The sequence below is a fragment of the Vespula pensylvanica genome, chromosome 10 (genome assembly GCF_014466175.1).
Source record: "Vespula pensylvanica isolate Volc-1 chromosome 10, ASM1446617v1, whole genome shotgun sequence".
Lineage (NCBI taxonomy): Eukaryota > Metazoa > Arthropoda > Insecta > Hymenoptera > Vespidae > Vespula > Vespula pensylvanica.
The window spans coordinates 6584635-6608875 of record NC_057694.1 but is presented as its reverse complement, the minus strand read 5'-3'; the positions used below and the strand labels follow the sequence as shown (position 1 = coordinate 6608875).

General features: G+C 29.9%; 2 protein-coding genes across 7 annotated transcripts in view; one reads left to right on the top strand and one right to left on the bottom strand.

Moving 5' to 3' along the window:
- Window positions 1-17728, top strand: part of LOC122632442 (quinone oxidoreductase) — a 20506-nt gene extending 2778 nt beyond the window's left edge. The window contains exons 1-3 of one of the 3 annotated variants that reach the window (XM_043819214.1): window positions 13719-13986; window positions 14535-15260; window positions 15998-17728. In XM_043819214.1, coding sequence (XP_043675149.1) covers window positions 13922-13986; window positions 14535-15260; window positions 15998-16433 — 1227 coding nt within the window. In that variant the 5' untranslated portion in view covers window positions 13719-13921 and the 3' untranslated portion in view covers window positions 16434-17728. Of the gene's footprint in view, window positions 1-13718; window positions 13987-14534; window positions 15261-15997 lie in introns of those variants that run through there. The other 2 variants (XM_043819215.1, XM_043819216.1) reach the window with 2 other exon arrangements.
- On the bottom strand, window positions 17694-24146 carry LOC122632435 (dynamin-binding protein-like). Of its 4 annotated transcripts, XM_043819195.1 has the most exons (9): window positions 23333-24146; window positions 23067-23244; window positions 22846-22964; window positions 21325-22743; window positions 20947-21096; window positions 20258-20878; window positions 20003-20185; window positions 19247-19849; window positions 17694-19173 (listed from the first exon to the last, which is right to left on the bottom strand). In XM_043819195.1, the coding sequence occupies exons 1-9, from the start codon at window positions 23420-23422 to the stop codon at window positions 18979-18981; spliced, it is 3558 nt and encodes a 1185-aa protein (XP_043675130.1). In that variant the 5' UTR covers window positions 23423-24146; the 3' UTR covers window positions 17694-18978. The 4 variants fall into 4 exon arrangements, with proteins under 4 accessions (XP_043675130.1, XP_043675133.1, XP_043675132.1 ...); XM_043819198.1 differs by lacking the exons at window positions 23067-23244; window positions 23333-24146 and having other exon boundaries at window positions 21325-22741; window positions 22846-22965; XM_043819197.1 differs by lacking the exons at window positions 23067-23244; window positions 23333-24146 and having other exon boundaries at window positions 21325-22763.
- Between the last annotated feature and the right edge of the window lie 95 nt (window positions 24147-24241).

The following is a 24241-nucleotide window of genomic DNA, read 5'->3' as shown; positions in this document are numbered from 1 at the left end:
TATTTCTATAAAGTTCAATTATTGATCGTACGATACAACTCTATGACGTGTTCAGGCAACGTGATCGGTTCGTCAACAATCTACGCCTGTTGGAGATCCAACCTAATTCAAATCTCAGCTAATCTCAGTAATTGACATTGTTCATTGAATATAACGTGAACGTCATGAGTGAATCGCGATGTAGGGGGTCGGAATAAGTAAGTATAATAATAAAAGGCAACGAGCAACGAGAGATCTTTTGATCCCGTTGATAATTGTTTGAGATTGTTGATAAATGATCGTTAATAAATACTAGAGAAATTCGATGAGGACTTGCACCATATACCAATCTATAATTTCTCCAAGTATATTTATTAGAGCAATTGCTAATTAATCTTTTTATCATTGTTATTAAATCAATTAATTTATTATATCGTAATACTATAATTTTTGTATCGCTTCAAACGATGATAACTTTACAAATTGGTTTAATATAAACATATAAAGGAGAGAAAGAGAGAGAGATAAGAAAAATAGTAATATTTTTATTGATTCATTCTTAATAGATCATTGATATTTCTGCGATAAATTCATATTAAGATTATCACATCTGCAATTAATAATTCTTATAACCGGTATTGCAAATGAAAAAAAGAAAAGAAAAAAATAGAAATGATAAGTATACAACTAACTTTTATTGTTTCATTCTGGTAACCGTATCGTTCGTACGTGATATTATTATCGAGTGTTAAAAATAGATAAAAGTAAGACTCGAGGATTATTAAAAAAATTTGACAACACACGAGTTAAATGAAATAATTATGTATATCTCGGCTATTTTTTTAAATACACGTATTGCGTTATCCTCGTTAGGATTTACTTGGTATTAGAGGTTAAAAGTTATCAATGATCGAAGGGAAGAAGATATAACATTGAGAAATATAATGATATCATTCTTTAAAAGCATTATACTTGTGTCATCGAGAACGTATATGTAAAATATGTATTTTGAAGTTCTACCATTTATAGCACGAGCTTGAATGACTATCTCTCTCTTTGTCTCTGTCTCTATCTCTCTTTCTCTTTCTCTTTCTATTTCTCTCTTTTTCTTTCTCTCTCTGTAGTATCAAAGGTCATTACACTAGTGTAAAGCGAGCACTGTGGTCACGTATGATACTTCGCGAACTGCTTCAAGATTTTGTTGCAATGCGGTAAAACTGCGGTATATTCGTTTACATTTATGAAACATTTATTATACGAGTATCCATATATCCGTGTGTTCGTTCGTTTGTATATGTGTTTGTTCGTGCGGTTGAATTTACACGACGCATTTAAAGGAGAAAAAAGAAAAGAAGAAAAATTTTCTTGTAGGTTCGTTATAACTTTAAATTCATTAATTTTTTAATTTACATTAGATTGAATTTTGTCGCTTTTGTTTATTTATTTGAAAATATTTTTCTTAGAAATACATAGTTTTATTGTTATTATTATTATTATTATTATTATTATTAATATAATCATCATTATCATTATTACTATTATTATTATTATCATCATTATTATTGTGTAATAGGAACACGTGTGTTTATCTTTCACGTTCGTTTAACAGAGAAATAAAAAATTAATTTAGAATTGTCGTGCAAATGGTCGTGATCGAACTAATTGTACGTCGCACAATTCTGTAAATATTTACATCTACTCGTGTAAGTATCTACGCACAACGTACAATATTTTCTTCGCTTATTATCTTCTTATTACAAGATTCGCTTATTACAAGATATATTAGATACACAGATACATACATATATAGATACATACGGACATAAATTTAACTTCGTTAAATTATAAAAAATCTCGACTTTTAAACATTTATTCGTCAAATCTTTCCATCTTCTTCTTCTACGAATAATTTTGATTACTTATACGAATTCAAAATGCAGTTTATCAAAACTCAGTTTTTCACGTTTAAAATAATTGTTTAATTCGCATGAAACTACAATTTCTAGACTGGCGTCAAATGACAATTTATATAATAATATATTTCTCATTGTTTGCCTTCGTGATCGATCATCATTTATACGTAAGACGAGATAAGAACGTCACGTACTCGAGCGAATTAAAACAGATTAAAAATAATTATAATTATATGTTAATAATAAATCAGGTGACTTTCATATCGTAACACCGGTTTTTTTTTTCTTATCGTAATAACAATATTGTTTATCAAATTATGTCTTTTTATAGAATATTATGCAATATCTGTCGCAAGTTTTAATTCCAAAGGAAAAATTTACAATTGGTAATCAGACGAATTACTTTTAATTGGCGAATTAAAAAATGAACTTTTTTCAAACGTCAAATTCGAAAAAGAAAAAATATATATTCACAAAATTGTTCACATTACATTATATATAAATCATGAATAAATATAGAATAGCAAAGGATGAGGCAAGAAGTTGCTTTTTTTTTTTGTAAATAATATTAAAAATTAATTACTACTTTTCCGAGATCGTTTAGACTAGATTTTTTTCTTGTCAGATTAAAACTCGAATTGAAACAACAGGTCCGAGAACTTTCCGTCCACCCTGTAGAATGAAATTATGAGTCAGGCAGAATCAAAGTCAGAGAACAAACACGTTTCACGTGCCTTTCCCTTTTAACGTGACCGAGCGATCAGCTGATCGCTTCGAACTTGTCATTCAACCGATGACAACGGCACTCTCGTAGACGTATCTACTCGAAAATTTCAATAGAAATTTCGAAAATATGTATCATGTTTTTATTATGAAACATGCACATGCACAAATAATTACTAGTAAAGTACATAACTGTATAGGTACATAAATAAATGGATATCAGAATTTGTTAAAAAGAGAGAGAGAGAGAGAGAGAGAGAAAGAGATAGTGTGATAATATTAAATGAAAACATTCTTATCTTTGATAAAAACTTTTCGAATGAAAGAATATCATAGTTATTTTTGGCAAATCAAATTCGTCTGTACGATATTATCGAAAAAAAAAAAAAAAAAGAAATACAATAAAGCATGGACGTACGTTTTTTTTTTTTTACTCATACGTGAATAATTATTTATCTTCCATCGAAAAAAATAAAGAGAAACCATAGGAAGAAATTAATATATAGATAAAAGATAAATGAAAGAATGAATTATTAATAATTATAATATATATTCAATATTTTCGCTGAATTTAATTTTACGATTAATTTGAATGAAAAATGTTCGATAACGTGTTATTATCGATCGCTGCTTGTTATCGTTTATACGATAAATCATAAACATTGTAAACATTGTTTAGATCAATAGATAAACAGATAAACATAATGCGTTACCTTATATTATTCTTGTGTCAAGGTAATCCTCCATGATATTTTTTCTTTGTTTGTTTGTTTGTTTGTTTGTTTTTTTTTTTAACATCGTATTACTTTTTTCATTACTTGTTATAAAATATTTGACAACGATCTTTCATAACTATGATGAACACGTATTATCATTATCATTTGATTTAATTGTTATTGTTATTATTATTGTTATTGTCATTATTATTGTTATCTTAATGCGTATACAATAGATACTGATCACCTTCACATGGAATATTTATTTTTTCATATCAACAAGGAACTCGTTCTCGGCTATACATTAACGCGCAAATAAAATAAAGAAGAAAAAAAAACAGAAAAAAAAACGTGAGTAAACAAACTAAAAGGAAAAAAAAGAAAAATAAAAAAGAAAGTCACGTTGTTTTCGTGCTCAGATCCGTTAACAGTCTGGAGCTTGTTGAGTTAGTCCGGTAGTTATGCTACGGCATGTACATATATATATATATAATATATATATCACACACATATAATTCAACACCACACACACACACACACACGTGCTGCGAAATAAAACGATGGTCTTCTCCTTGGACACAAAGCTTCTTATACATATGTTTGTGCGTAAACGCATATAATCACGTGTATACGTGTATATATATATATATACGCACACACATACACACACAGATGACACCCGTATATACATACATGCATAAATAAAAGATACTCCATGTAACCACGTGCAATTGTGAAACAGTCCACGAGCTGGCATCGTGAAAAGCGAATGTCACCTTTTGAGGACGACACCAGAGGAGTTGTCCCTAACGTGACTCAATTCATATTACTTTTTATATGTATGTATATATATATTATATATAGGATGAATTGTAATTTTCTAGATGAGCCCAAAAATTCTTCAATGACTTTTATATATCAAATTATTTCGTCTTTACGAAATTGACATTATGGAGCCAAAAGAGAAAAGAAAAAGTAAACACAAACACATAATTTTTATTTGCATCTGAATAATTATTTATCTTCGGTCTAAAAAAAAAAAAAAAAAAGAAGAACGAAGAAAGAAAAGAATGTAAAGATGAAAAGTAAATTGGGAGAACGTATTATTAATAATCATATGTTAACGATATATCGTATAAAAGATAACGCCGATAATAATAAAATACTATTGATTATTTTTCATTCCAACGTTTTTCTTATTATTATATTCGAACAATAAAAAGTATATTTTTACAGGCTATTTGGGCTAATAATTATTACTTGTTCCTTTTTTTTAACTTTTCGAAAAGGAGTGATTTATTTTTACAAATCATCTAAAAGCTTTTAGTCCACTCTGTATATGTATTATGTACATAGTCTTCTCTCTGTGATCATTAACCAAAGTATCGTGATTTTTTTTATTTGCTCCTATTGTATCCATTTATTCATAAAAACGTACCCGTTGCTAATGATTATCTACAACCACTTCATAACTCGTTTCATTCGATACCTCGATTCGTTTCGAATGAATTTCATTTCCATTCAAAGATTTATTTCTTTCATCTTCTTTTTATCCAGCGCAAAAATTAACTTCAAAATATTCAATGGATACACTCGACTAATTCAATCACTTTTATTGAATTGTTCTAGTTTGTTTAAAAAATATATGTGTGTGTATGTGTGTGTGTGTGTGTTTATAAAAATATATATATTTATAAAAACTATTTTAAAAAGATTTATAAAAAGATTAAATTATTTATATTATATTACAAGACAGAACGATCGTTATCGTTTGTTTTCAAATTACATAAAATGTTTTGTTTGGATTTGAGCTATTTATCTATCAGATCTTTTCTCTCAAGTATGAAAACGATTAATATAACAGGACTTTAATATTCTCATATCAGTAAGAGGAGTACCTACTTATTAACTCGGTCTTAGTAGAAATTCTCATAAAGATAACGATATGTAATTTATAATCGATAAGCATAACTTATATATTCTACGTATATATATATATATATTCTTATATATTCTACGTATATATATATATATATATATATATATATCCATCATAAAACTAGTTTCTCTATCTCTGATAATAATACTAGATTATTATAAATTAATACCAATCAGATTTTAAGAAACGATAATTGGGTTCATTTTTTCTCTTTTCTTTTTTTTTTTTTTTTTTTTTTTACAAAAAAATTATTAAAAATTTATTCATATTTATTGTACGATGTTGGGACCCAAAGTTTCTAGATGTAAGAGCCTTTTTTATAAAGGACAAAAAAGGAAAAAAATTAATACGAAGTTGCGAAAAAGAGTGATTGATTTTGAAATATCATTAAAAACTTTTAGCTCATCCTGTAGATACATATCTGTCAGACGACAAAACAATTTTTGTTTAACAAATTTTATTTTGAGTATGCAATTTCGAAATTATCCGAAGGAAATATTTTCACCTGACCATTGCAATAATAATAATAATTATTGATTAATGTGCCAGAAATTTTATATGTGTATAAAAAAAAATGATTATGAACCGTATTCGCTTTTTACAAAAATTATTTCGAATTCACTTTCTGTTTACTATAGTAATATTCGTAGTTTATTAAAATATACCCGATATAATTTTTGTTTCGTTTCGAATGAAGAATTTAAAAATTCTTGGAAAAAAATATATTCCCTTGTGGCTACTACAATTTTATTGACTGCCACAGCGAATAACGATGATATTTGATATTACAAATATTCTCTTCTTCGAACAGAAAGGCATAATTTTAATATTTGCTAGAAAAGTTTATTTAAGTTTTTAATTGTGTATTTAAGGATCTGTTAACAAATTTATGTATTTTCTTTTCTGATTTTTTTTCTTTTTTTTTTTTTTTATGTCCCAAGAAAATTGCAAAACAATATGGAAATAGAAAGAATTTAATCATCAGGAATAGAAATTACTAACGCTGTAATTAAATAATATATTAATTAGTTGTTTGTCGCAAAGTTATAATGAATTAATAATAATTACAAAATGGATAATATTATAATTATTATAAATTATTATTTGGAGAGGTTCGTTGTTTGAAAAATTTGATAAAAAGAAAAAAAGATTTTGCATGGGTGGATATATAAGATTATATGTATATATATATATATATATATATATACGCACACATATGTGTAGAGTGGAGTAAAAATTTCTCCGTTCTGCGAACAGCTGTTCCAGGAATAGCTAAAACGAAACACAATATATAAGATGTTGCTGAATTTGCTTGGTCAATCAGAACAAAGGATATGAAAGAAAGAAGTAGTGATTATTGTTTATAAGTACATCGATAGACAAAGATAATTCATAAATTTTTATCAACGTTTCTTGGATGTATTTATTGTATCATTAAGTTGTTTAGATAAATGATATCACATAAGAAGGACTTCTATGAACTCACAGTAAAAAAAAAAGGAAGCTGAAAATAAAAATGCATCATTTTTCGTATGATTCATTTTTTTATAGTTTCTCTAACAAACTTCTAATCTCACGTAGGACATTGGATAAGCTGCAAAGAAAAAAAGAAAAGAAAGTCATTTTTTTAAATCTCAAAATTTTTATCGTACGTCTCTCGCGTACAATCGTGGAACATTTTTCTGAGCTACAAAAAAAAAAATGGAAAGAGAGACGAAAAAAAGAACAAAAAAAAATAAAAAAGAAGAATGACATTTTGTGGGCGTCGAATTAATTTCTCGGACAAATTCTTAATTCCCCGTAGATATCTCGTAACGGAACTTTTATGAGCTACACAAAAAAATTTCTTTCGTTTCCTGTCTCTCGTCGCTTGAAAAATTGTTTCGTATCGGGTGTACAGTAAGAGAAATAAATAAGAATAAAATGAAATAGTTTGTTTATATATAATATGAGATATAAAATCGAATTTTATAAAAGGGTTACAGTCTCTCTCTTTCTCTCTCTCTCTCTCTCTCTCTCACACACACACACACACAAACACAAACACACACACACACACACACGAAGCATTATACTCGAAATAGGTGAGAACGGTGCGCTCTAATGTAAGATCTGCTCGGGCGAACACGCGAATGCCTGCTGATGTACACGTGATTCAAGCGTGCCATGGTATCGACCGCCTTCCCCCATCTTTACCCAGGGCAACCTGCATTTGTGTGTGTATGTATGTATGTATATATATCTGTGTATGTGTACGCGCGCGCGCGCGCGCTCTCGCTCGTGCACCGTATCGAACCAAACGCGTATATAACAAAGAAACTTCTCCAAGATTTCCAGCAACGAAGTTTACATGCACAATTTCTTTTTTTTTTTGCCTTCTTTTTCTTCTTCTCTTTTTCTTCTTTTTTTTTCTTCTTCTTTTTTTTCTATATTTTCTACCCCCTTCTTTGTTGTTTTTTCCTCTCTTTTTCGTTTTCATTTCTTTTTTCTTTTTTTAATTTCTCTTCATTTTTTTTTTCTATTTCTTCCATTTTTCCATTTTTTTTCTCATTTTCTTTTATGTGTGTATATATGTATATACTTTCTTTTGAGATCCGAAAGATTAAGTCATCGTTTCTTTAACGATTTTTTTTTTTATTTTCGTTGAGTTAGCATAATCGTAATAGCGATAAGTATCTACTCTTCTGTTCTTTGTTCAGGTTTTTTTTTCTTTTTTTTTTCTTTTCTTTCTTTTTCTTAATTTTTTTTTTTTTTTTTTTTCTATTTAATCCTCTTCAATGCGTTTATATTGTTTATTTCAATCTTGCTCGATTTCTTTTTCTTTTCTTTATTTTTTTTCTTTTTTTGTTTCATTGCGTTGGAGAGATAACAAAATTAATTATTAATTCATTAAGTTCGAGTTGTGGAATAAATTTTGTTTTCTTTTTCTTTTTATTGTTTAGACGAAAACAAATAGAGTTCTTTTTTCTCGTCAAATAAATCCATCTACGTATTTCCTGATTTCAGAATAAAATTTTTGTATTCCTTTTTTTTTTTTTGTGATCGACGTTCCATCTGTCAAATCGAAATTGCTAATTAGATTCCGTATTTCGTTAGATAATGTAAAAGGACAAAATTATTTTCACTCGTTTATCTCGTTTTAATGAAAGTCTGAAGATTTTGTTCAAACGACGATGACTAGAAGTTTGATTAACAAATTGTTCTTTGTTGATTAGATGGTTGAAATAAAATAGGAAGCGGAAGACAAGTAAAAATGATTAGAGAAAAAGTCTTTGACACGGAGATTGCTCTTTCTTCTTCTTCTTCTTCTTCTTTTTTCTTCTTTTTCTTCTTCTTCTTCTTCTGCATACTAAACGTAAGCTATTTTTATCATACGCGTATATTTCCTTTGGTTCGTCCAAATGGAAACACCAAAGCGATGACTGCAGATTTTCATTTCTAATTTAGATTACATGCGTATTAGGCAGATAACTTCTATAGGAATTAAATCGAGATATTTTTTGTCCTCCAGACAAAAAGAGAAGAAGGAAAAGAAAAATTAGGTCAACTTAATACATCGGTGATATCAACGTGATCCATAATGCGATCACGTGATCCAACGTGATCGTCAATTGAAATTTAAATTTTACTTTTTTTTTTTCCCTTCTTTTTTTCATTTCTATGTATTAACAATTGGCTATAAATTTCGTTTATCATTTTCAAGTACGTCATTATTTGGCCTTCATGACGTATCGAATAATACGGTAAAAACGTGAGATAATTAAGACAGAGACAATTTTTAAAAGCATTTGTAAACGTCAATAAATTTTAAGAATATCTACTCGTATGCAAAAAACACTCATACACGCATGCACGCATACATACAGATACACTTTGTGTGTCATTCGGATGAAAGACTTTATCTAGGTATTCCCACGTTGCGAATGGATTTGCAATCTACTGTAATAACACGAGCACGTTTTTCTCATCGTGTTTTATAATAATTACAAAATTGATCGTGTGCATATTTTTTCTAAGAACTTTAATATCCTATATCCTTAAGTTTAACAAGAATCAATGAAAAAAATTTCCCGAAAAATTTCCCAAAAGACGCGACTTAATTACATATTACGCGTTAGAAAATTATTCGAAAGGAGTTACGACGATAAATAAATAGAACTAAAAATAAATGTGGCCATTAAAGTAATTCGAAATGAATTACAATGATAACGTTCCGATATTTCCAAAGATAACGATTGATCATACAAATTTCGTCGTTGATTTATTTTTAACAAGACTATGGTATTCGTAGGTGTGGGTGTGTGTGTATGTGTGTATATATATATATATATATATATATATATATATATCGATTCTGAATCATTTTGGAGAGGGTAAAGAATAGTTTGTCATGCACTAGATGCGTGAAAGTCTTCAATTCGAATCGTGATTATCAATAACATCTATAAAGTATACTTACACGTGTGTGTCTGTGTGTATGTGTATATACATCTATACCTATATATAAATGATTCAAAGTCGAATGATCACTTAAAAACAGCCGTCTATCATAGCTTAAAAAATAAATGTAAAAGAGAGCCCATTTCATTTAATCGCATGATTGAACCAACCCAACGTCAGAGAGACATCCTTTCAAACGTATATCATTTTTAATAATAATAAAACAATAATAAAATTGCAAATGGAAGAAGAAAAGAAAAAGGAAAAGAAAAGAGAAAAAGAATATTCAAAGATTGTCGTATCATCCGATCGATTCAACGTCCTTGCATAATGTAACTTGCAAGTAATGATCTATCGATCCTTTGAAAGTACTCGAAGACTATTCTCATTGGTGACATAATTTTTTTATTAACTTCCTTATCGAATACATACGATATTATCAAAGATTGTGAAAGATAATCTCAATTTTTGAATCTCTCTCTCTCCCTCTCTCTCTCTCTCTCTCTCTCATTCTCCTTCTTTATAATGCTAAATTCTTTTACGTGTTAATAATAACACGTAGTAAGAAGAGTATATGAGTGGACGACAAAACGAACAGTCAACAACAGCGTACCTGTTATGTTCGGTTTTTAACGAGGTCAAACAACGATTAAACGATGATCGAATAGGAGCATTCTACAAAGCTCTTTATAGTTAACTTACGTAATGTGTACAACATTGTTTTCACAGTGTTCGGACTCTCGATTATCATTGAAACTTACTGCTTTGAGAAACTAGTGAACGTGTGTAACTAATTAAGAACAACCTCCTCAAGTCTCTTTCTCTCTCTATCTATCTATCTATCTCTCTTTCTTTATCTTTCTGGTTTTTTTTTTCTTTCTTTCTTCTATGCAGGTAAGAAGGACACGAGTAACACGATGTATGAGTTAAACGTGATGTTTTCTTCATTGCCGCGATAGCTTGAGCTTTTTTTTTCTTTAATCATACGAAGGTTGCAAAAGGAGTCGAAGCGAGACTGCTAATGGACTACGCATGTCCAAGTCGTGATCGACTCTATTATACTCTTATGTTTCTTTATATATTGATTCATAATTCGTTTTTCGAAATTTCATCTTGAAATTTATATATATGTATATAAACGTAATACGATTTATATATGTATACCCATATTCGTGTAAATAACAGGGAAGGGGAGTTGGCACAAAACTATAAAACTACTGCATGTGTCATCTTTTTTTAAGCTAATTTCTTTTTTTACAAATCGTAAAAAAATTACGAACGTTTAGAAAATCTCAAAAAGAGGAATAATTTATGAGAGTTTTGAAATATCTAGGATTATCTAGATAATTCATAAGGAAAATTCATCTAGGAATTTTTTTTTTTTTTTTTATTTTATTTATTTATATGATAAATAAATTTATATGATCTTTTTTGTATTTGTATAAGTATTTGTTTTTGTAAGTATTGTATTTATATTGTATAAGTGCATATATTTCTTAGATCTATATATAATAAATTTATAATAAAAATTTTAGATAGATATCATGTATATACGATGAAGAATTGATGGTACATGAAATAAAGAGGAATACGATCGATTAGGAAAAAAATATTGGAAATACTTTTTTTTTCTTTTTTAAGTACAGCCATAAATCTTCTAAATTGCTATTAAAATATTTTCAGATTAGATATATTTACCTTTCTTCTTTTTTTTTTCTTCATTCAATCTCTCAAAATTGATGAATAATTATAATCGATAAACGTGACGTCGTCCATAAAAAAAGAGAAGTGACTTCGGTGTGTATTCAAAACAAACGATCAATCTAAACGAGGCATGCTGCATCTATATAATGTTTGAAAGGATGACGTTTAAGGGGATAGAGATAAATCGTTATTAAAATGATAACATTAATAGAGTTAGCTATTATATATATACGTATATACCTATATATTGTCATGTTCATAAACAAGTTCTAAACGTTTTCCTTAGAAAGACAAACTGGTAAATAATTGCACCAGCTTATAGATAGAATGTTTACAATCTATGATCTTAATGATTTTACATTAAAAAATTGTTGTTGTTGTTGTTGTTATTGGTAATGAAAATAATATAGATAAATGAATAAAACTATCACGTTTTTTTTTTCTTTATTCTCTTTATAATGAAATCTTTTGAAAAACAACTGAACAGAATGTACCGATCTACAATTTCAATTTGTACGCCAATAATAATGAAAATCTATTAAAATTGATACACTATCGTGTCATTTCTCATCGAATTCATTATAACGCGATTGTAAATTTGTATGCATGAACATTTTATATTGTAAATGGAATGATGACACATAGACCAGACTATTTAAAATTTAAATATCGTTATTGTTTGTCCGGAAATCGTGTCTTTGATTTCTTTTCTTTTCTCTTTCTTTCTTTTATTTATTTTTTTTTTTTTTTGCATTAACATTGGCACATCGTGTGTTCTTTCCTTTTCTTTTCTATTTAAAAAAAAAAAGAGAAATATAAAAGAAAATTCTGCTTTCATCTTTCGTTTCCAAGTCTCGAAGAGAGAGAGAGAGAGAGAGAGTAGTAGTTACAAATCGAAAGAAAGTGTGTCATTTAAATTTAACTCGAAATTACGTAATATCATTAAAGCCATAAACGTGTTCGATAACGAGAGAAATAGCAACAGCTGTTTATTGATGGACGACTGATTTATGAATTAAGACGATTCTTCGGTTTTCCTTTTCTTTTTCTTTTTCTTTTTCTTTTTTTTCGCACACGCGCACGCACACACCTACTTACATATACATATCATTGAATATTGAATTTAATTAAACGACGAGAACTGGAACGTTTAACGAATCAGATTTAATCGTTCGTAATTCTAACGAAGGACGTTCTTCGTGAAGAACACGATAATAACACGCAGTGTATGATCTAAATGAAATATTTGCATCTTTCTTTTTTTTTTTCTTTCTTTCTTTTTTTTTTCCTTTTGATTGAAAATTTTTATACGAATATCCCGTACAAAACGAACGTGCTTAATTCAATCCTTCCACAAACCGATCGTACGGAACGATTCCGTACAAACACTGCGACACCGTTCACACGGGAAAAACTGACCTAGGTCAAGCTTCTTTAAAGTCCATCAGCAAAGGGAAAAAATCTGTCGCGTCGTGAACGATTATGAAAATGTTTCGTTAAAGTTATGGCAATGTTAAAAAAAGAAACGAACGAACGAACAAATAAAAAGAGGTAATTACAAGTGGACATTTTTTTGGATATATCGATCAATGAGTGACATCATAAAAAAGATTGCTCTTCAAACTAATAATTCGCAACTTATGAATTGCGGAATCAGAAAAAAAAGAGACAAAAGGGAAATAAAAAAATATTGAAAACAAAACAATAAAAGAAAGAAAGGAGTAAACATACACCGTAATTCTTAAATACACACATATATATATATATATATATATATATATCATTTCCATTTAAATGGCACCTGACGAACTACGTATCTCCATCTCTTTCATCCTTTCTTTCTCTCTTATTTCTCATTAAGGATCGATTTAATAAAAGACAACAACTACGAAGACGACTGGAGGTTGATAAGTGGGGAGAGAAACACGCATGAAAAAACAAACGTGCATGCGTTCGTTTCGTGAGTGGTTCTCTCACGCCTTCTTTTCATTTGTGCTTGTTCGTATATATACGTTCCCTACGAACCCTTCTACGTTACGTCTCTCCCTTCTTACCGTGCACCAACTCCTCCCCTGCTCTCTTCGCCCCTCAAATCGTTTCCTCCCTTCACCGCGCTCCTCTTTTCTACCATCATCACGTTGCTTGGTGTATACTCTCGAGCAACGGTATAAAAGCCTGCGTTTCTCGACGCTTCGAGTTAGTCCGTTTCGCGCGTTCGAAGGAACAACACGTGCGACAACGAATTCGGTATTTGTCCTACGTTCTCTTTTGTTTTTCTTTGATTGGATTTTTTTCCATCAAATCTTTTCTCCCTTCTTTCGAAAATACTTCCCTTATTTACGTCGAATATTTGACAACTATTTTTCGAAAATACGATCGTTCATTTTTTGTTTTTATTTTATTATCGAAAGATCCCTATAAAGAGTTTTTGTTAAGATTCGACGATTATCGTCCGTCTTTACTGTTTTTTTTTTCTTCCTGAAAATTTGTCATTCAACGATATCAAGATGCCTGTGGAATTGGAGCCAGTGCCATCGATCCCTCATAAGGCCTGTCCCACCCATTGTAATGGGTACGCGTAATTATTATTATTCATATTATATCATTATATTATTGTATTATCATTATATTTTATAATTTCGTTGTTAATAGTATACCGTTTATATCGTTTTATATCGTTGTGTTTTTTCGTTCGGTTTTGTCTTCTTTTCTTGCCTTACACGAAACAGTGAAAAATACAAAAGATATGAATTTAAATTTGAGAAACTTTCTTTTTTTATATATGTATATGTATACAAATGTGATATACAGTTAGATGCAGCATGAATCACGGTGCAATATGCTTCAATAATTTATCTACGTTATCGTGAGAAATCATTCCATTGGAGTGCTTGAAAGGAGATATCGATTGAAGCGTAAAATGAAACGTAAAATAAGAGGAATCTAGAAAGCGAGTTTCGTTTTCTATTTTCCAAGTACTTAAAAGATTATACGCGATTATATATAATATAAATACGTTCAAACAACGATTAAGGATTAATAAGAAAGAAAGAAATAAAACTCAAATATGCATATATCGTATTAACATTGGAATTTATTATATTTTGTTTTGTTTTTCAGAGAAGAGAAAATGAACAAGCTGTGCAGACAACTGTCGATCGAAAGTCCAAGCGTAACAGGACGAGACTGCGTATTTAGTTTCGATGTACCGGTTCCTGATGTACCCGCACAAGGTGCTCGAATCCGTGTAGTTTGTGCCGGAGCTTGTTATCATCCAAAACGTTCACCGAGTCTCTCGTCTCTCACATCGGTATCAAGTACCAGTAGTTTGGCTACCGAGGCATCCTTAGAGGGTGATTTCCCAATTAACATTCCTCATCATGGCGTAAGAGATGCCGCATTATTTCCTGGATACGAAGTTGCCGGTGTCATCGAGTCTCTTGGTTCTGACGTTAACGAGGATTGCGAATACGCTCTTGGAGATCGCGTTATCCTTTATCCGTACGAAGGAATACCAAACGGATACGTCGAATATTTGGTTGTACATGATCTTAAATATCTTATAAAGATACCCGACAATATGTCATTGAGCGTAGCAGCTATGTTACCAGCCGGTGCACTACTTGCTATGAACACCGTATTTTCTGCACACGAGCATGTACAGAATCTTTTGAAGGAAAGAGACGAGAAGACTGTATGCAAGATATTGATCGTTGGCACAGGTGGATTAGCACTTTGGGCATTGAGAATTGCGGCTTATCACTTCAGTGATATAAAGGATAGAGTGACCATAACAATCGCAACACTTAAAGATGATGGTCTCATAATGGCACAAGAATTTCAACGGTAGGAATCTCATAGATCTTTCTTTCTTTCTTTCTTTCTTTTTTTTTTGACTTATTTAGTTCTTTTTCTTTTTTTTTTTTTTTGGTCGATTTTGTATCGATGTTATTGTTATTTCGATCATTGCGCCAGGAAATATTTTATCGTTATTTTATTCGAGATAATTCGATTCTCGTTTTCTTTATTGATATTTTCTTTGATATCGTCAGTAATTGTTTCATTCAATCAAAGTCCAGCCAGCGTTTGCATTTCAATTGTCATCAATCGTATCAAATCGAATTCTTAATTATCTTGTCAAAATTATTTTTTTTTTCCTCGAGAATACTTACTTTCTTTAATCAGTTTTAAGAGATAAGATTCGTTCAGATTTGAACGCGATTGTGTATTGGTTTTCGATGGAAATCATACACAATCGTAAACACTCAGATACATGATGATCGTGTTTTTCATGATTCGTTAAGAACATATTCACACAAACATATGCACAGCTTTTGGTTGTTTAGATAGTAACTATAGTGACTGATAATAAATCGAGATACGTGAAAAATTATCTGTAAATGATAAATTGATGTTGATATAATATCTATATTTTGATATATGCATTTGACATACACGATTCTACGAAATCCAATAATCCGGATTTATAATAAAATATCAAAACAACCAAGTTGAAGAACGATAATAAATTCCGAATCAGTTAATAAACAGATGGACAGTTCATTCAATTTATTAACAAATAGTTTGAACTTTGCTTACAGCGTTAACGTTGTACAATGGAACGAAGATCTGTATGAGAAACAGCTGATCGAACGGACGATGGACGCTTGTCAAGGTCAGGTTGACGTTGTAATTGACTTTGGAACTACGTCCCGTAGTCTACATCGTAGCATCCAATGTTTGAGCAAAGGCGGAGTCGTATTCGTGATAAAGGAAGTAGCTGATCGTCTTTTACCAAAGTTTAGTAGACGTGCCGAAGAAAGACAACAAAGTATAAAGTCGGTTGAACCAGGTACATTGGAACAACTCCGTGAACTGGTTCAATTGGTTGCATCGAACGAAATCGAACCACCACCACATACGGTATATCCTGCCGAGGAAGCACTTGACGTCGTTCACAAGCTTTGTCATTCCATGATTCAAGGTCGTGCGATTCTTCGTTTCTATCCAGCTGATTAAAAGAGAAAAAAGAAGAAGAGAAAGAGAAATTTCATCTGTCAGTCTGCTGACTATCTATCTCTGTCTCTCTTTTGTTCTCGATTAGCCGTGTCCAAGAGACTCTTCTTTCATGGATTCAACAAGAACTCGAAAATACCTATCGAGTTTCTCTCTCTTTCTCTCTTTTTCTTTCTTTCTTTCTCCTTAATTTCGCTCAAACATATAACCGAAGATATGAGAAAAATTGTGACAAGGGAATATAATTATCTGGGGAAAGAGAAGTTTCGATAAATTTAAATAGGATTTATTTTCCTATCTCGTTAGGATCGAATTAGAGTTTTTTTTCAAGGATCATAGAAAGAGAGAGAGAGAGAAAGTTTCTAAATTAACGATTTGATTTTTGTTTGTTTAATGTGATGTATGAATGATTTTTGTTTTGCGAGTGTATGAAAGGGAGAGAAAGAGACGTGTGTGTGCGTGTGTGTACTTATATTTACATGTGTACTCCTACCGACGATCTCTCATGGTTATATATATTTTGAATCTAATTTCTATCGTAGAAAAAATTTCACTTCCCTTTTTTTTCTTTCTTTTTTTTTTTAAATGGCATCTCGAACGAATTCAAGAACGTCAATGAACATAGTTTAAAATTTATACTATAATTATAATTACGATATATATTTATAATATAACGATAGCTCGCGGCAGAGATACACGAGAGAAAGAGAGAAAGAAAGAGAAAACAAAAGTGAGAAAACGAGAAAATCGAATGTTAGATTAATAAGAAAGAATGAATGAATGAGTTCGAAATGTTATAATCGTTTAACTCGTTTTCATCGTCAATTTCGATACTCATCCCCACCTCCCTTCTAACCAATGGCGTTCGATGTGTGAAAGTTCATTGTTTATCCTTAGATCAGTATTTTTTGCGTCTATAGATAAATAAGTTTAGTTATAAGTTTTGTCGAGAAAATGTTTTATTAATACTATACGTATTAATAACAATGAATCGCATTGCAGTTAAAAGTTGCTCTATCTGAAAAGACTGTTTCGTTTATTTAAACGATATATATATATATATAAATATATAGGTATATATACATATATGTACGTATGTATGTATGTATATATGTGTACGTATATATATATATATATATATACATACAACTTCTTTTATATCATAATCTTATAATAAGCATTAGATTTGTAGGTACACGAAACGTCATTGTACCGACTGTTGATCGTGACAGTATAAATGTATTATATTACATGACGATAATATATAGTAAAATATAATACGTTTTTATTAAAAAAAATAATCGTATAATTGTTGCCTTCAATTACGACATAAGATCATTTGATACCAATAATCATAATTAATTGATTCTGAAGATAAATATTATCTCATATACAACATAATATTCGTGAGACTTAAAAATATTTCTAATTTACATATTAAAATTAGAAAAACATAATCTAATAATCGACCTTCATAATTTTTATGGTCCAAAAAGATACATTTTTAAAAATGATCTTTTTTCGTGGTCCACTCCTAAGGAACATTAAACTATTCTTATATTTTAATATTTAACATGACACACACACACACACACACACACACACAATGCATTTTGAAAATTTCTATTGTAAGGTAAGGTATCATAAAGAAACAGCCTCTCCTATCAAAAGTAAATAATAATCACCATAAATTTATATCGACATACGAATTATATTTCAATGATTTGTCAGCTTATGAACGTAAGTATAAGAATAAAAAATCAACTATCATTGAGAAACATATATACAAGTAAGTATAAGAATAAAAAATAAAATATCATTGAGAAACATATAATCGATATAATTACTATACGTGTTTTCTATGTAATTTTGTAAAGTCATCGTGTCTAGCTTATTATGACAAACAAAATGAAAGGTTCTTTTTTTTTTTAAACGATATTTTATATATATATATATATATAACCAAGTTAAAAGAATTCATATATATATATGTGTGTGTGTGTGTGGTGTGCGTGTATGTATAGATAACAAACAATTTTACACTTTCAATGTACAATAAAATATACACATAAAGTAAATAAACGATTTAAAATTGATATAGAAACACCATAAAGAGATATTACGAGATTATAAGATTCTTTTTAAGAGAGTAACGTGCTATGTAAGAATATGATATACAATATTACCATATCACAGAAAATAGATTTATCAACGTCGCAAAAAGTATTTTTTTTCTTTTTTTTTTTTTAATAAATACATTGATATATCAGATAACAAGGATAATAAGCAGTGAAAATATACTGAGTTGGAGTAAGTTTTCAAACAAAAGATATATACATTCGTCTTGTTCTACATTGATCTCTTTCGCTGTTAAAAAAAGATGTCAGCTACATATATATCTATATAATTATTTAATTAAATCGCGATACTTGTATATAATTTCTGTATGTAAATGTGTAATTGAATCATTGTATAAATTAAGGCACGAAAGTATCTAAGAAAATTTGTACGGTTATAAAGTAAATCAATACTTCATATCGTTTCTGAATTATGGTTTCGTCTGTGCTGCTGGGGTCAAATAATTTTTAGGAACGTAACCGCTCTTTCCGTAACGATCTTCTACGAGCCACCATTCATCGTTTCCTTTTTCATCGTGTGGCCTGACAAGCCTAAGAGCTTTACCTTTCTTCACCGGCAATGTACCAGGTATACCACCAGCAAAGTCGTACATGGTATAATAAAACTGAAAGTTTTATATAAATAATTTCGATAAAAATAATTTTGCTTCTATTTACATTGATTATAAGATGACTTACTTCATAAATAAGATTTTGATACGGTTGAGTCGTTGAAATTTCTTCTACATTACTATAAATTTGATTAGTATTAAGCTCCTCGTCGATATTTAAATAAAGTAACGATTGCAAATTAGATTCTGACAAAGGCTTTGCTTCCTTTTCAGGTGAGACCATCGATATAAGATCTGACATTGAATTGGTATTCCTATTGGTATTAGATTCCAAGCTAGCTTGTTTGATCGGTTGTTGAATTTGTTGTAGAGGTGTCAATTTATTAGCTGGTAAAAAACCTTTAACAGTACCGTTATCGATAAGCCATCTCGTAGTATCACCCATAGGATCTTGATTCTTTATAACAGCTACCAAAGATCCTTTTACAGCTCCCAAATCGAGAGATGTAGTTTTCGTTACGTTTTCTTTTAAAACGTACAACTTGTCCCTCGGATATTTCTTTGTCAACAAAATTCGTTCCTTTTCACCTTGTGGACACAATTCCTCTTTCTCTTCTTCTGTTCTCAGATTTGTACCACCGAATGAGAAACGCGCGATTTGATTCCAAAGTAAATTATGATTTACCAAGAAAGATTCTAGAATATCTTTTAGCGACACTTGAGTCGTAATCTGTGAGAAAAAATATTTTTCGTTTTTCTTCTTCTGTTTGTTTTTGTTTTTTTTTTATTTTATTTTTTTTTTTTTATTTTGCTTTCATTAGATCAGATTATTTTTAATTATATTTAATACGAATTAAGAAAAAAGAAATGATCGCACACTTACCTCGCAAAGTTTTAAATATCTTTTCGTAATTCTTCCGCTTAAAAGTTTTCGAGCATTCGTAAAGGCGTTAATGCATCTAATTAAGACTTTCATAGCTGCGTCAATTAATATCGGTAGTTCCTCCAACAACTGTTGATTCAAGGCTTCGAAATTACCTTTTGCTGCTGCTAACTCGTCCTGTACCTAATCGATCAATCATTCGTCGTTAGAAAAATTCTTTAATCGATATAGATATGTGTAATAAAATATAATTACAATTTTGGACTCTTTATATTTTTCGCTTTTCGATATGGCAGCGTCATAATCTAATAACTTATCGTGCCTCTTTGTAATTAATACTGCAGGACCTTCTAAAAATGTTGTCAATAAATTCAATGGCACATTTACACGTACTTCCAAACAAGATTTCAAATCTTGCATAAACTGTGACCAAATTAACGAACGGATGTCTCTTATTCGTTTTATTTCGAGATTTGGTGTTCCCTGATAATATTGATTTAAATAGTCTGACATAACTTCACCGGAAATAGCTTCGTCGCTTAAATAAATAACACACATTTCGACGTCTTTTGCCAATTGCCATGTACATTTTTCTATAGATCTAAATTGTTTTTCGAGTTCTTCGAATACAGGATCCACTGCAATATTTGTCAAACCTAAACTAGCAGATAGTTTCGTACTTAAACGCGTTGACATCTTCGCAACGGAATGCATATTTAATTTAGCCATTTTTCTAATTAACGTATTATCATTATCTAAATATTTCAATACTAAATCTTTTCGACGTTTATACTCGTTAATGTAACAAGCCACATCGGTCATCGCTTTCCATGCTTCTTTTACTGATAGTTTATCGGGATGATCATCCTCGGTACACTAAAAATATTTGCATACTAATTTATAAACGAAATTAATAGTATTTAAATAATTATAGTAAAACTCACCTTTATTAATTCAAACAGAATAAGAGGATATTTCAAAATTCTTTGTACAGGTTTTATAAGAATGGAACTCATGTCAAAGCAAGCTATTTGATAACGTAATGTCTCAGTACCTTTGTTAAATACACTCATAATTTCTTCATTATTTTCATACTAAAAAATATAATTGTAATTAGTATAGATACACACACACAACATACAGAGAGAGAGAGAGAGAGAGAATGAGTCAGAAATAGCCAGGTAATTTAAAAAATTAATTACCATTTTTCAAGACACTAAACTAATTTTTTTCTTTTTTTTTTTTTCTTTTTTTTTCTAGAGAAAAAATATATATAATTTATATGGTATGATGTTGAAAAATAAATTACGTTGCATATTAACCTTTTTTAATAAAGCAAGCGCTGCTTCGTGATTTCCACAGTACTTCACATATACGACACGTAATTTATTTGCCATTTTCGTAAAGCACGTACCAACTTGCTGTAATTGCTCGTCACATCCTTTCATAGCTCTTAATATCTCATGTAATAATTCTTCTGCAACTTGGATAATTTCTAATATGTTTCCAAATAAAACATCAACATCTATACCTTTTGCTTTAAGAAAATCAGGATTGGATAGATTAAAAGTTTCATAAGTTAATGTCAGATCACGAACATACTCTTTTTCTGTAAGCACTAATTCCGATATAACGTTTTGTCTTTGATCCGCCTTTTTTTCACTAATAGCAATTGATATTTCAGATGCACACGCATTATCAGTTGTTAAATCTTTGCTCTGCAATGGCGTACGACCAGGAGCAGGTGCTGGTGGTGCTGGTCTATGAGGTTCCGAAAGTCTTTTTGGTTTATATTCTTTATCTGTTAAGGAACTAGGTTTGTCATCTCTTAAAACAACGAAATCTTCTAGAAGATCCATTGTGAAATCCGTATTAGGTTCTGATATAGGACTCGAACTTAAATATCCTCTTGGGCACAAACCGATCTCGCCATTAACGTTTTTTACATTAATCCAATTTTCATTAGCCGTACTGATAATAGTTACAATATCACCTTCTGTGACATTCAAATCTCCATCCATTTGTGCTTTAAATGTATATTCCACTTTGGCCATTGTACCTGGTTCTAATAAAGTATATTCTGTGCTATTGTCTTCTCTATTAAGTACTTCTTCCTTAGGTTTCATTTCTGGACAATCCACTACAATGTTAACATAAGATATTGGGAAAATTCCTTTATTATCATCGATACTACCTTCCATCCATTCCGAATCAACGTGTTTTATGAGATGTACTACTTCCCCTACTCCAAAATTTAACTCGTTTGGAAATTGAGCATTAAATGGATATAACGTTATGGCGTATGGTTTAACATCGAACGAATTTGCATTATCGTCGCGATCATTATCTTCTGAAATTTTTTCTTTGGATGTAGAAAATTGTGGAAATATGTCGAAATAATTTGGTGCAGGATCCTCTTCGTTATATGACTGTACCGAATAACTATTGGAAACATTATTCTCCACCGAATTAATATGAGATATGGATGGAGGAAAAACGTTTTCTCTTGAGACACATGTATCTGTTTGATCGTTGGCTTCATCATTCATATAAGAAATAAATCCTTCCGGAAAGATGCCACATCTACCATCTTCCGTAATTCCGCGACACCAACCATCATCCAAAACTTCTGTCACTGTGACTACTTCACCTTCATTTAAATCTAATTCTTCTTCAAGTTGTGCCTTCAATGTCACTTTCACTTTTCCTTTTCTTTTTATAATTTTCTTATTACCCGTTCTCTAAAAATAAAAGCTAACACCTGCACATCTTATTTTTCTTTTATAAAATTTTAATTAATATTGCAAATAAATTATATATTTAACGCATCGGTAGAAGCGTACCTTTATCAAATTTGTATCTAATTGCCATGTATGCGTGGTAGGGAAAATTCCAACTCTGGAATCTATTTGTCCAAAGTGCCATCCTGATCCAACTTCGCGTATTCCAATAATAAGATCCCCTGATAAAATGTAAATATTTAATTGGTACACAATATTAATGATAATTCGATATTGTTATTTTCTTTTTTTTTTATATATATTATTCAACTACTATATATTACCTGCTCCAAATGATAAATCTCCAGATTGTTCCCCCGTAAAGGCAGCTATTGATACAAATAAACTCTGGGTATCTAGTAAGAATGGAATCTCAACTTTATGTAAATGATTCAAAGGAAACTTTCCTGTTTTGTTACTTGATTGTCCGTAACACCAATGCTTGTCAATTATTTTATGTATCTATTCAAGAAAAACATAATACATAAGAATAATTTGCTTTCTTAAACATTAAAAAAAGGTTAGTTAAATAATTTTGTTACATGCATACCAAAAAATGTTCTCCTTTGCAAAGACTTAACTCTCCATCTATAGTTGTAAAAAAGTCATGTAAAACCTTTGTCAATGAACCACTTTCCATATTTTTTTATCAATATATCTTCTCTGTAAATTCCGTATTTTTGCTAAAGTAAATTGCATATAGAAACGTAACATTGACAGTTCTTCTCATACGCTTGATAATCTTATCAACTTTTATTTTATTTTGAAATTTATGTTTGTATAAGATTATGGTTAATGATATGAAAAGGAAAATTCTAATGAAATCAATAAATTCGAAAACTCGATAGTTTTTATAAAACAAGTATTTATAATTCGTATCAAAAGAGACGACTGCATTCATACGTAATGTGTATATGCGTCTCAGTCGATAAGTAAAAATCTATGAAATAGTAACTAAAAAAATGGGATGATTAACGAATGAAAAGAGAGAGAAAAAAACAATAAATTATTCACAAATATATTGATTGTGTATATATTTTAATAATGGTAAAAATTGAATACGAAAATGAACATAAAAACTCTGACAGTATTATCACTGTATTTTGATGCGACCGCCAATTATCGTAATTTTTTATCTAATTTATTATCTTGTTCGAATTTATTTTCTCAGTAAGAACGATACGTTGTTAAGTATTTAGTAAAGTTTTTGCGTATTAATTACTTTATTCATCTAAATTCTCTCTGATAAAAACGTTAATTTACGATTTTAAGGTTACAAAAATGCTGTTAGCCATATTTGTTTGTTCAACAAACGACAGGAAATATTTCTAAACAATCGTGATATTTTTCTAAGCGCCTTATACACTATTTGAATTAAATATATTAAGTATTGTAGGTATCGTAGCCGATGTCTCTAGATATTCGAAAAGAGAGGGGGAAAATATTACTTGATATAGTT